This window comes from Heliangelus exortis, chromosome 1 (genome assembly GCF_036169615.1).
Source record: "Heliangelus exortis chromosome 1, bHelExo1.hap1, whole genome shotgun sequence".
Taxonomy (NCBI): domain Eukaryota; kingdom Metazoa; phylum Chordata; class Aves; order Apodiformes; family Trochilidae; genus Heliangelus; species Heliangelus exortis.
Window position 1 is genome coordinate 15,765,470 of NC_092422.1, and position 15,026 is coordinate 15,780,495.

The 15,026-nt window shown below is 36.5% G+C and overlaps 1 protein-coding gene across 1 annotated transcript in view; it reads right to left on the reverse strand.

Moving 5' to 3' along the window:
- The window catches only part of CWF19L2 (CWF19 like cell cycle control factor 2), a 64,870-nt gene that overhangs the window by 11,213 nt on the left and 38,631 nt on the right, over positions 1–15,026 (reverse strand). Inside the window, exons 11-13 of the mRNA XM_071734699.1 lie at positions 14,134–14,259; positions 12,725–12,862; positions 349–561 (exon numbers count right to left, since the gene is read on the reverse strand). Of these exons, the coding sequence (XP_071590800.1) occupies positions 349–561; positions 12,725–12,862; positions 14,134–14,259 (477 nt within the window). The remainder of the gene's footprint in view (positions 1–348; positions 562–12,724; positions 12,863–14,133; positions 14,260–15,026) is intronic.

The window sequence follows — 15,026 nt, forward strand, 5'->3', positions numbered from 1 at the left end:
GTTCACATTTCCTCCAGTGCAATGTGACTTAGTCTTCCCTAAATCCATATACAGTCTAATCTCTGCACTGAGATCTTTCATTATTGCTCTTGTCTTCTAAAAACCCACAAATCTGAAGTTCTGTTATCAAAGATCAGCTTTATCATTCATGACAGATTTGTATCTTTTTCTCCCTCACCCTTGAGGAATTTGTGAAATCAACTGGAAAGGCAAAGATAATAAGATGCAGAACAATAAATAATTTCATAAAAGCAATTTGGTTGTTAATCTTATTCATTCTAACGTTAACACTGCTTTCCTTTATTTCTTTTTTATTTTTACATTTGTGTTAAATTGTTTTTTCCTTACCTTGTTGCCAATTGCAATAATAAGGTGTTTAGGAAGTTCACTGCTATCAAAGCAATATGGGCACTTTTCCATGCGTGCAGCAAGCTGCTGGTGCTCACGTATTGCTTTTCTTCTTTGCATTTCTTCCTCTTCCCCACTGCGTGCTCTTTTGGCTGCTTTGGAAACAAACATGTCATCCAGAGTGTAGTATTCTCTGTCAGTTTTTTCCATGAGCTGAAAAGATACACAGAAAAAATGTATAAAGCAACAAGTCAGAAAAAATACTTAGCTTCCTTCCCCACGGCATCTGCAGCACACCTGAGAGCAGTCACACACAAACTGATACACACAAACAGCACAGGTATTACAAGACAGATGTGTGACAGCAGTGAGAAGTGTCCAGTACTGCATTTCAGTTAAAGGATAGGTATTTCAATATTATCTTGACATAACTTCAAGCTTCAAAAAGATGCTTAATTTTTTTAAATATTATTTTATCATACATTTTATTTTATTCTTCCCCCTCCTCCTCCTTCTCCTCTACTATTATAATTATCATCATCCATTAGATCATCTCTTTTGAAATAAGCAGACCATGACCCTGCTACTTCATATTCTGTGACAACATGCCTGCAGTTACTCTTATCAAGTGAACAGCATTAAGTCATTTTGTGCAGAAAACAGACCTTGTCTTCCATATTTAGTTTTTCTGGAGTGCAAAATTTGCTGCATATGAATAATGAACACAAGTAGCCCGTTACCAGAAGCAAGACTGAATGATCCACAGGTTGTATGCTCATTAATTGTTACGTTTTAGCTATATGTGCTACATTTAAAAGGAAGAATTCTGAAAATACTAAAGTTGTTATTGCTATGAAGACATTGAGGGTCAGTGTAATCTCACAGAATTTTAATCATGGAACCCACACAAACTGAATAGGTCACACCTAAATGGTATTTGGGAGGGATGGAGTCTGTAAATAGGAACTGGAGACACTGAAGATGACACAAGGTGACAGGGGATGTGGTAAGAAAGTGGGATGACAGCAACAGCATCAAGAGACAATGAATGGAAAGGAAAGCAAGACAAGTACGTGGTCATGGGACTCAATCCCAAATGACAGTACACAGATTTTACTGAGATTCATAACTCACAGAATACTTTTTAAATACATATATATCATTAGGATTTATCAATTTATTTTTTTTTAATTTTGACGACAAACAAATCCCATGACATCTTGCCTAAATCAAAACTTGGCAAGTATTGATTGTAAAGATTAACTTCTCTAAGAACTTAAATATTATTTATCCATTTTCTGTGTTGGCTGCTCTTCATAACTTTAAAATTACATACCATTAATACCTTAAATATTCAACATATATATCTAAAGCAAATGTAAAAAGCATTCAAACGCATCTCAGTGCTGTAATAATTTTATACTTTACTTGACTGTATTTCAGACTGTAGTTTGAGTAACCTCCTTATCAAAATGACAGGGAGAAAAAGCCCAGTACACAATACAAATTTCTTGATTTTGGGGGAGTTGGTCCTTCAGATTCTTGACAGATTGACATATGAATAGTATTGCTCCAAGAATTGCTAAGAAAATCATAGAAGTTTCTTCACAAGTCCAAATATATTGTAGAATACTGACTGGAGTAGCCCTCTCAAAGGACTGAAGGTGTTTTGAAGGTCAGAACTGAAACACCAGCCTCCAAATTAAAGAAATTCTTCCAAATATCTCAGGTGCAGTTTGTGTGCCATATCTCAGGTGCAGAATTTGCTATGAAAAGAAATTCAGACTTCTTAGCGCAGATGAGTAACTTTCCCCAAAAAAACCACAGACAACAGCTCATCGTTTTCCTGAAGACTGGAATTAGCTAACACAGACCAGTCACTTAGGAATAGACTCAATGCTTTCATTGCCAAGCAAGTGAGGAGCAGCCTCCTTAATATCACTTTATTTAGCTATAATATATTTAACTGCTTATGTACATTTCCTATGAGAAGCCACTGCAGACTAAATCAACAGTTCAATAGTTCAACTTTGTTCTTCTGTTTTATGGCAATGCTGAAGCCTATACTTAAAATAAACAGGATATTCCTGAGCTGTAGAAAAAATATTTAGTGTTGTCAAAAAATCAAGTTTCTGTTTTTCTGTCAAATAAGTATAAGGTAAAACTGAAGCTTCACTAAAAGAAACACCAAACAGGACTACAGACAAAATGGCACAATTTTGTTATTGCCAAAAGTGAAGACTTGTACTTTTTAAATAAATATAAAAATCATCCATGAGAATGCAAATACATACAAAGAAAGGCAGCTGACAGACTACAAAGAAGAGGAAGCATGGAAATCAAAACACCCTGGGTATCAGGAATATCACACACAGCAGCAGAGAATACATTCTTATTTTGCTCTGCTTGCACTTAGAAGTAGTCACAGAAATCCCTGGTTTGTTTTTGCATGACTCAAAAGTACTGCTTTTGAAAACACCTTAAAAATACTCTACAGATCTTACACAAATCCTGATGTCACAGGAACACATGTCAAAAATTCTGTCTGTGATGAATAATAAATATTCATCTTATTAAATAGGCTGGAGTCTTTCTTCTGCAGTGGATAAAATGCTATATACAGTAAGGCACCTGGATCCCAATATCCTCACCTAAAAAACAGTAAAATTTTAAAAAGCTATGTCTAAAGACCAGATTTGGCTTCTCCTGGTACAATCATGACCAGCAGAAGAAAAGCTAAGTAGCAATGCAGCATTCTGGGGAGAGAAGCCATAGTAAAGGGATATTTACAGGAGTATTCACAGATCAGGTTCAGATTACCTCTACTACAGTGTCTACAAGCAGCAGAAGTAGAGAACCCATTGCAAGACTTAATAATCAACAGAAGACAATAAGGAATTCAAGTCAGCTCAAGAAATCATCACCCTAGCTTCAGACATTAAGTAAGTGCTAAAAATAAGCAGGGTCTAAAAAAAAAAAAAACCAAAAAACCTGCTTGAACAATAGAAGAGCCCAGTCATTAATAATTCATGTCCAAATCGATGCTCTTGAGGCATACACTATACAGCTTCCCTTGCTGAAGAAAAAGAGACAAGGAAAAGTAGAAAAACAAGGGGTTATTTTTTCCCCTTTTTCTCTCTTATAAGAAGTTTATGAGACCTTTAGCCAAGTCTTAAGTTTGTATCACGGTGCCATTATATTGCAGTTCTGAGACAAAGAGACCAAGTTGCAGATGGTCAGCCTGTTCCTGAATCTTAATTTCTTGTCATGTTTTATCACATCCTTTAGATGACTTTAAAGGAATGTTAAAATGGGATATACTTTAAAACTCTGAAAATAACTGCCATGAAAGGAACAGAAATTTCTTTGCAACTCCTGTATTACCACAGTGTCCTTTCAACATACCTCAAAATGGTTCAGCAAGGAAGGAAACCTAAAATCAGGCAAAATTATAATCCAGCAAGAATTGTGTATTCCTATTGAAATAAGATGTAAGTGGGAAAATCCATTCAACAATTATTTCTACCCTAAAAACAAGGCAGACATTTAATCTGCAATACTGGAAGGACAGCAATAACCATCACTCACACATTCTTTGCCAGTAGCAATAAAAAAAAGTATTTTGTTATTTAATGGCATAATTCCTTAGATGCAATTATCCCCTGAATCCTCCAAATGAGAAGCTTTACTGTGTTAGAACTCAAAGTAAAATATACCTGCTACCATGGCAGACCAGAGAGTACTCTTTAATTGCTATCCTAAATGTTGTCCTTTTTGAAAAGTTATTCAGGAAGAAAATGGAAATTCTCTTTCAAAAATTTACACTCTTTCTTTTATAACAAGGTTCCCAGTGTTTTCTGCCAATTGCATTATTGGCTATAGGAAAATCTCTCCAAACTAGTTAAAGAGGAGTTGAAAGAACAAGAGAGTGTTTTCCAAAATGCCAGGAGGAAAGCGAGTAATCATTTAAAAACTGATTTATTTCATACATATATTCTTATGTACAAAAGACAGAGTTAGTACAAATCCAAAGAAGGAACTATGCTGATGTATTAGGTTTGCTGGACAGCTGCTGTTCTGCATCAGCTGAAGCATCCCACCTGTTAAACATGAAAGTCAATTCACTCTGGAAGCTGCATATTTAATTCCTCACTCTGCCAGATGCTGCAGTTGCTGCATTTCAGGTGCCATGAAGAGATGGGAAAGGAGCACGTAGTCACTTCTGTGTATCAGTATTAAGTTGGAATGTCTTTTAAAAAACATCACTGGACTACCTCAAGTTAGTCTAAGAAATTCAAGCATCTATAAAGACAATGCACCTGAAGGCCTTGTTTCTACCATTCACTGGCCAAACCCAAGAGCTAACCTAAACTAATATTCTCATAAGGCAGATCATCTCCACTCTGTCTCCTCTTCCTTATTTCACTTTTCTGTTCTGGGCTCATCAGTCACATTCTTCCTTCATATGCACCCTTTGTTTTCCAACCTGTCCTTCTCTTTTGGCAAGGACTGGTTAGCCAGAAAATGCTCAGGCAGCTTCAGTACTCTTAGGACCAGGCAAAATTACATAGCCTCCTACACCTTGCAGTGCAATTCTACAACTGTGAAATTTCTACCGTTTGTCTGACAGATCTGATTTCCACAATCAGGGTGCAGTTTTCATTTACTAAACAGAGACAGCACCACAGTTTTGCTTGGTCTGGCCAAGAAAGGCCTGTAGTACACAAACATTGGAATAGAGGTGAGGGAAAGCTTCCAAACTTGTGTCAGGAGCAGATAAAAATTATCTTTAGGGTCCTCACTTGGACAGATCTAATGTGTGCAAATGAGTCCAAAATTCAAAAAAAAAAAGAGATTGATAACTGTTTAGTAAAAGAATTCCTGAGATCAGCATCTGATTAGCCATACATGAGAAGGATTTGAGAGAGGCAAAAACTACAACATTGTATTTGCTGGTGAAATCCTTAACATAATAACTAGAATAAATAATATTTTCCATTAATAAATTTATAACATTATTTTATTATTTTTTCCATGTTTTACATTAGTGAAGCCATTGGGCACCTTGTTACAGAACTAACCCCAAAACTACCTCTTGCAGATCTGTGTCAGGTACATTGCAAGGTAGGCTTCATATTTCTGCCAACTGTTCAGATTGATGCAACTGTATCTTAACTGTATGCTTAAAGTGATTACTTTTTGTTATTGATACATTAAAAATTTTTCCCCCTCTTCAAATTTCCTCTGAAATTTGCATAAAATTTGCAGCTTGGACAGTAACAAAATAATGTTATATATAATAACATTAATATATACCTGCAACTATCTAGTGTGGGTTATTTGCAGCTTTTTTGTACACATACTTTTCTGCTTATTTTGTTTTATTTTGCATGCAGCTATTGAACTTCAGCTTTTCCTGTTTTCTTGCTAACACAATCATAGTCAAAGTTACTTCCATATAAGCTAATAAAAGTGCATCTGCTTGGAAAATTTGTGAAAAAAGTCTATAGATTGTATAAATGTATCAGTTTGGTCTTACATTGTCATAGCAACACTGACGTCAAATTTAAATGACAGAGTTAATATTTGTGGAATGTTGCACTCACAATATACTTTGAGAAGCTTCAATAAAGAAGAATAAACTATTATTTTAGAATATAAACCTAAGTCACATATGTCTACATCCCATCACATTTAAATTTATTTGGCACTCAGCACTTCTTGTTTACAACAAAATCACCCCTGAAAACAGTCTTTCTGATTTCAAACAGCATTTGCTCAAGCCACATCAAGGCAGAATTTTATCAAGTAAATTCTATATACAACTCTAATCTCCCTATGACCACAGACATCTGAATTCATGTGGCCATCTCTATGTTGATCTCTCTGTCTCAGAGCTGCAATGATATTTGTATTTGTGTAATTCACCATACAGACATTTCCCAAACCTACTGTCCCAGAGAAATAAAAAATATGTCAAACACATAGTACTGAAGGATTTTAATAAAACAATGCAGGGCTTTTAAGGCCTATGACACTGACAGGAAAATGTTATGAATCGTGCTGATGGGAAAGGTAGATCTGGGTTACCTTTGAGCAGCTGAAGTCAAACCACAAACAAATAGCAGAGTGCTGCTCAATGGTTAGGGACCATGCTCACTTTTGCTTCACTTAGGTTAAATGAAAACTGTAGATTTTGCTATAATTAGTTATTAGGATAGATAAAACTTTATATGCAAGTCAGTGAAAGTTAAGCCAAACAAAATACCCACAGCCATAGAATTCTGCTATTAAAAGGGTAGCATTAACTTTACAGTTATCCCTGGCCATAACTTAAATGCCTAGAAAAGACTGCATTGCACATGTCTTCATTTGCAGCATATCTTGTAATTTCAACATAATTCATGAAGGTTTATTACATACCAGCAGCAACATTCTACTTTTTTACTCTAGCTTTTAAAATGTTTCTAGACTATTATTTTGGTCTATAGTGATGGAAATGCAAAGATGTGCAACAGGTAGGTTGGTACAGCAAGTATAACTGATAAGACTGTAAGCACTTCTCCATTTTTACAGACTTTAGAACCAAGGAAAGGCAACATACAAATTCCCTTTTTGCAAACCTCTAATGCCAGCATATCTCTTTACTACACCCAAAGATGAAGGTCAGCATTACTAATACTGTTCTGTGTTCTTCATTACTTTAATTCATGTTAGAGGTAACTGCAGAGATATTTAAATCAAATAAGTTTATGGTCAAAATTTATGTGTAATTTGTATTGAGAAAATGTTCTAGAAATCAGTCACTATACACCCACAAGCATTTATTGACATAAGTGAAAGAATTACGTAAGTCTTAGCAGCATGAATTTGGGAAAATTGAACTACTTGATACAGTCAAGAACAGCAGGAACTACAGACAGTTTCCTTAAAGCTATCATTAGTGAAAACCCAAGACATTACACATACTTTGTACTATAAAACTGTAAAGGGGGAAAAAAAAAAAGGTTTTCAAATATTTTGATTTTTTTTTTGCACCCTATAGTGATACTTCAGTACCAGTGACACCCCAGTGAGCTTTCCAAGCTGAAAAAAAAAAAAAAAAGTAGAAATAGAGTAACATCAAAGTGTTTTTTTTTCTTTAGGCGTAACAGTGAAAAAGAATCTGATTGAACTCCTGCTTTTTCAATGTATCCAAAAGATTAGTGTTGAGTTTTATGTTTTGTTTACAAAAAGCTTTTTCACCACTGAAAATTAAAGATTTGGCACTTTTTAATGACATTCATAAGGGTAATCCCATGCACGGGATGGTTGTAATAGAGGTGGTATTTCGAACCAAGATAACTGATGTCAATATCAACCTGCTGTTAACAGAAGGAAGAAGTAATAGGATATAGGTCTCATGCACAACTGGGTTTTATCAGAACCACAACTAGAAAAAGAAGAATGGGGCAGAGGGAAATGATAAATTGGAATTTGCTTTTCATTTATATTTAAAACATAAGTTTAACAGGCAAACAAACAGCAAGGAGATCACATTTCCTCCACCAGATATCTTGAGAAAAGGAGATCTTACATGTCAGGAAAAAAAAGACTGGTAAGTAATGCTTGACCATAACAGATGCTTAGTCAGTGAATCTGAGTGGGAGTCAGGCATTAAATAAATGTTTTATCAACCTTTATTTGCCAATGTGATTACACAGAGGCTTCACAGATAGAAATTTTGGGTCCACATGCTGCAATTTCTTCAAGTCCAAGTTAAGAAAGTAAATCCTTCTATGAATAATATATTTCTATTTCAACATCCCCATCTCCATTTACAAAAATCACATTATGTTATTATCTATCCTTTGAAATACCATTGAAAGATTAAATACCAGGAAAGTAGCATTCATGTGGAACAGAGCATTCAGATGTCTGAAAGCCAGAAAATATGTCAGTGTCTTTCTCATTCTGTTCCTGTTTGTGAGAGCAGTGCCTGTTTCCTCAGTCCTCAACAGCCGTGTGGGCTGGAACTTTCTTTTTTAGCATAGTTCTTAGCATAGCATTTCTTTTCTTTAACATAGGGCAAGTGGTAAAAGCCCTGGGAAAATCCATGAGGGAAATAACAGTGCTGTATTCTATCCACTCAGCTGTAATCACTGCTGGCCACAGCCACAGCTGGATGGGGAATGACACCGCTGGCTGCTCCAACAGGACAGAGGAGCAAAGAGGCTGCACAGGACTGAGGTGGTGAAGACAGGGACAGCTCAACTTGTTTGCTCACATTGTGAAATCCACATTGAATTAAAGATGGTAGTAAAGGTGATAGCACTGCATAACCAGAGCTCTAAGCCTCTCCAAAGAGAGCCACTTTGTTGCAGGTCACTGAACATTCACTGGACTGAACAAGATGTAGACAATATGGAAAAATATAATCTGACCATAAAAAAAAGAAGCTCCAAACAAAACAAAACCCTCCCCAGAACCCACAGTGAGATACATCTGGCTGTATTATGGTAGCAGAAGCTTCTTGTACAACCAAAAAAACACTTCATCTTGAGCAGAATTGAAAAACATCTATTTTCAGCACATTCTCCAGTACACTTTGCAAGTAAATAAATAATATGGATCAATCTTAAAAGTTTAGTTGAGAGCTAGCTATTCATTCAAGAAGCTTGATCTAAGAAAACAGGATGATGCATTTCATCTTTGCCTGGTAACAAAAAAGAAACATAGCATACAGCATATATACCCAAAGCTTATTAAAGTCTTCAGAGCTTCAGAGCCCTCCCAAACTAAAATAATGCAGCTGCATAAGCCAGGAAACACAATACCCTCTTGTACAATTATTAAAAAAAATTATCCTTTAAGAAAACAAAACCAATGTCCCAAAAGAAAGAAACCTTTAAATGAAATCTACTAAGCTCAGCTTCTCACTCTAACCCAGTGTGATCACTTTATGTTGCAAAATCCATCTCCAGCAATGGCTAAGAAGTATGAGGAAAAGCATAAAGAAGACGTGTAAGAACTGACAGTTCTGATACACACTGGCAGCTTTCACCATTTCACTGTGGAAATCCTGAACCAAAATCCTGTCTAGCTATCCCTATTTAATATTTACCAATGAAACTGTACTTTACAAAAGTGCTGTATGCTTTTTCCTCCCACTCACAATTAAGGCCCCCGTAGAATTTCATGCTCTACAGCACGAATTCTACAGTTTGTTTCTCCACGGGAAAAAGAACCAAAAAAACCCAACAAACCAACACTCCTTCATGTTAGACTTTGCTCTGTGACCACGTTCATACAGAAATGAAAACAGTTGCTTTCTATTACACTTCTATGTTAATTGTGTGTTCTATATTACCTTTTTCCCCACCGAAGCTGAAGAAATTTTGGCTTACTTGCGTTTTCTTCAGATGGCCACGGTTCTGTAACTCTGACCATAGGGTAATGCTTTAGGAGCTTGGGCAGCATTCAAGTTACGGGTACACCCTGGGTGCACTACAGTAGCCTTATATATTTAAAATGTTTCCTTTATTCCCTTCTTTTACAATTTCCACCAGGACTGAGACATTGCAGATTCACAGTGACTCTCACTCACACCAAGCAGTAACAGCCCATTGCAGTATATGCAGAGTTCACTCAGCTTCATGATTACCATAATTTAGTACTCATCAACCATGACTTTCATCTGAATTTATTGCCTCAATACCTGTGGTGGGATCTGTTTCTCCCTCTCTACAGCATAATCTCCTGTGTCTGAGCCAGACATATCAATTCCTTTCATACCCATAATGTCTGTCTGACGGCATTCAAAATAGGACAGATGACTCACACCACTAAAATATGTACATCTCTCCAGTGACTCTATAAACTGAATCTTAAGAATCAGTTCAGATTTAAGTTTCACAATGTTAGAGAAAAAAAAAAGCTTTGTACTTTGAAATTCTGTAATTTAAAATTTACAGTTACCTCCATTTTTAACAGGCCTGAATAAATCTGTAACCATAACAAATTGTCAGGTCATAAAGTATCCTTTCCTTTAGAAAGTTTATGTATGTCTTGAACATAATAGATTCCTGATGAATCCACTGCTAACCTTTAATAACAAAAAATAACCACTAACTCTTGCCCTCTGTTTTCTTTTTAAAGCTTGCCATTATACATGCTGTCTTCCTCAGGAGAAATAAAGACTGTACTCAGAAGTTCACAGTTAACTATGTCACACCTGACTTCTTGCACACCAGTTAAGTGAGGACCATTCAGTCTTAGTCATTTGTCATCATTCATCTGAAATTCAAGGGTTTTTTTGATTTTTATAGACTTGAGCTAAAAGTCACTGACACTTAATTTCAGATTGTTTTTCATTTATTCCGTGTAAATCATGACTCATGGAAAAAAAAATGTAAAAAAAATCACTCTTACTTCATCTATAAAGGATATTAATGCAAATAGTTCATTAGTTTCTCTGGCATTACCTAACTTTCCTAAATGCACAAATCATACCTTGGGTGGGTTTTTTCAGAACCATATTCCTGCAGACTTCTTGTTTCCAATGACTTTAATTCCTAGTTTTGTGCTTTTAGCAAACTCAAAATAATTACTTAAAGTAATTGCCTCAAGATAAAGTTTCAGTCTTTCTTATCAAAACTTAATTCTAAGTCTGCTATGCTAGACTGCTTTTCCACTCCCCTTACTTAGACAAGACAGGCACTTTTAAATAATGGTTGGGTTCTGGATTTGTTTTTTCTTTTAACCTCCAGAAGCTCTGCTTCAACACTGCCAAGTGCAAAGTCCTGCCCATGGGTTGGGGCAATCACAAGCACAAATACAGGCTGGGTGGAGAATGGATTGAGAGCCTTCTAAGAAGGACTTGCAGATGCTGGCTGATGAGAAGCTCAACATGAGCCAACAGTGTGCTCTTGCAGCCCAAAAAGCCAACTGTATCCTGAGCTGCATCAAAAGAAGTGTAGCCAGGAGGCCAGGGGAGGTGATTCTCCCCCTCTACTCCACACTCCTGAGACCCCACCTGGAGCACTGTGTCCTGTTCTGGAGCCCCCAACATAAACAGGACATGGAGCTGATGGAGTCCAGAGGAGAGACACAAAGATGATCAGAGCACAGGAAGCCCTTTCCTATGAAGACAGGCTGAGAGTTGGGGTCGTTCATCCTGGAGAAGAGAAGGCTCTGGGGAGTTCTCTTGTGGCCTTCCAGTACCTGAAGGGAGTACTTGTACAAGAAAGCTGGGAAGGGACTTTTTACAAGGGCACGTAGTGATAGGACAAGGGAGGATGGTTTTAAACTTGAAGAAGGGAGATTTAGGTCAGAAATTAGGAAGCAATATCTGCTTCCTAACCTGTGAGGGTGGTGAGACACTGGCACAGGTTTCCCATCCCTGGAAGTGTCCAACATCAGGTTGGATGAGGCTTTGATCAACCTGGTCTAGTGGGAGGTATCCCAGCCTATGGCAAGGGGGTTGGTGCTAGATCACCTCTAGGTTCCTTTCCAACCCAAAACATTCTATGATTCTGTGAAATTTGAGAAGAAAAAACAGTATTCAAAATCTGCTCTCTGGGATCTTGTCTGCCTTCTAGATAAATGGGAAAACAAATTTGTCTGTGGTGATACTAATTCCATGCTAACAAGCTTTTTCAAAACCTTCTCAGTGGTTCACAAAACACTAGAATGGTAATGTGGTAAAATTTGAAGTGTGCTAGAGAAAAGTGTGTATGTCATAGCTACTGGAAACCATCTCTGTCAAATATCTCCATGCCAAGCACAGAAAGTATCCCTTATTATTCACTTGGGATGACAGAAATGAATCATTTCATTTGCATTGCAGTATCTGCCTGTGAGCCAGCTGTTCTTTTAAGTGGAATTGCTCAGGGAACTATAATGGATAAATCTGTGTGGTTTGGAACATAAGTTATCTCATTATCCTGGAAATTCTGATGGAATTTCAGGTATTTTGCTTCAAATCTCATAGATTTTTGTAACATATAGATGAAAAAGATATTCTGAACACTAAGAAAATGCTGGCTTTATTTGTCACTAATATGGGGAAAACCTGCTTTTTTGGGGCATATATATATATAACCTACCAATGTACAACACTGTCTATAAGTGTTTATCTCAAATGCATCAAATTCTACAGGCAGAGGAACAGCACAATCATTTCTATGAAGCAAATGCAGTGCACATTTCCTACATGCATGCAGGTTTCCATCACTCTGATAACATTTACCAGGCCCATCTGACAAAAGACTTGATTATTATTCAAGATTATCTGAATTCTCAACCAAAAGCAATGTACTGAGAGCACTGAGCCCTCATGTCCTCCCTGGTGTTTTTAATAAGATGCTCAATTAAAAAGCCAGACACAACACCTTACCTTTGATGCCATACGCATGAAGAGTGAGTTCTGATCCTCTGCTGTTCTCATCTTCTCATTTCTGACCAAATCTGCCAGGTCCATACTATCATCATCCTGAAAATACCTTACTCTTTCTTTATCTACATGAGTAGGGACCTAGAAACAAACATTGAAAATAAATACTATATATCTACTATAAAATTCAGATCCTAATAATTTCAATTTCTACAGCTTTAAAGAATCACAAATCAAGCTGAGCACATCTGAAAACATTGGACTTGATGCTTCACTGGACCTAAGGAAAATAAGACCTTCCCTTGCTTTCAATTGCATGAGTAGGTCCAAATAAAAATACAGCCTGTTCCCACAATCACTATAACCTTTATATCCTTAAGCTATCAGAGCTAAAACATTATGTATCAGAAAAGATGTACAGTAATTAACTGGAACAGTTAGCTCACAAAAATTGAATATTCCAAAAACTATCATAACTATCATTATTTACAGAAGCTTTTGAAAATTTTCAAGTCGCAGACACTACTGAAACACAACAATCACAGACACTACTGAAAACTTCTACTAATGTGGTGCCTCTGCTGGGAAATGCTGCCATCTTAGACAGAGTGCACAAGAGAACAGAACTTGTCCTTTAGGACAGGACTAAACTAAATCCTGAAGGAACATAGGGAATGGTCATTAACATAAAGCAGAGATGGCATTTTCCAGAATGGAAAGAAAAAGGAAGATGACAATCAATTCCTCATCCTCTAGTGTCTTTCACTGCTCCACAGCAGTGTTACAAACTGAGCTGTCCTACTATTAAACAACATACTTGCTACAAATATGAGGTATTGTCATCTCCTTTTATCCCAAGAAGATCAAAATGTTAGTTTATTTACTGTTACAAGCAAATATGCTAAGAATGAAACACTGTTATAGCTTCCAAGCCTCTCACTGTTACCCAAAGCACTTTGTTACACAGATTAGGTCATAATTTTTATTATAAGCAATAGCATATTTTTGATCAGGGGGCAAAAGGAGAACGAGCCTCTAAGACTCCAGTATCTCAGTAAAACCTTTCTCATTTTGGAAATAGTCACCTCTACTAATCATCATTATTCACTTAACTTTATGTAATATAAACTATTTGGCTAAGAGACAGTGATAATTTGAAAAATTTACTTTTCCTTTAATATGCACTTAAATAAGCCCTAAAGTGATCCCCAGGGAAATGTAGTCTGAAAATAAACTTAATATATGCTTAATAAATATGTACTCTAACACTTGATTATAATAATCTTCAGAAAGGGACTTTTTAACTACCTATTAACATTCTGATAAGACACTCATTAATTATAGCATCATAAAAGCAGAACTACAAAATCATTTCAGAATTACACTGTAATCCTCACCTGTGTAAAACTTACCGTCTGTCGCTTTCTCCGTCCTCCTTTTGGCTCCTGTGGTTCTGTTGGTGCTGTCACAGGCCATGCCCTTCCACTTTGATCTGTTCTGACAAGGACCACTTGTTCATCTTCTTGATGACTGGGAGCCTGTATCAGGATTTAAGATATATTTTTTAAATTGATGATACAGACAAAAACAAAAGAAAAACCTAATCAAAAGGAAATAAATGTTTAGAATCCTAAACATTAAGTAATAGGTTATTTACATTTTGCATGTTCATTAAAACTCAAAGCAGACAGTACTACCCTATGCAAGGTATTCTTTTCCATATTCAAAAATACAGAACGTGAAAAATACATTCAGCTAGTTAAGTGCAAAGTTAACAAATCCTTTCCAAATACTCTTGATTCTTCTCTCATAAAGCTTCATGCCCAGAAGAAATATAACAGATCTGAAGACTTAGATAGATAATACTGGATACACTTCAACACCATCGTAACAGTGTATTCCTGAAACCCATCTGTAAAGTTGCACCACATTACCATTTCTGGGCTTCTTGTGAATTGGGTGGCATTTGGTGTATTTTTTTTTTCCTTTCAAAACTTGAATAACAAACTAGACAAAACATTAGCTTGTTCTTTTCAATACTTTTCATAACATGAGACACCTACAGCAGGTCACACAGGAATGTGTCCAGGGCGGCTTTGAACCTCTCCAGAGAAGACTCCACAGCCTCCCTACACAGCTCTGCCACCCTCACAGTAAAAAGGTTTTTCCTTGTATTTATGTGGAACCTCCTATGCCCAAGCTTGTACCCATTTCCCTTGCCCTCCTATCATTGGATATAATTGCGAAGAGCCGGGCTCTGTCCTCCTGGCACTTGCCCTTTATGTATTTATAAAAATTAATGAGG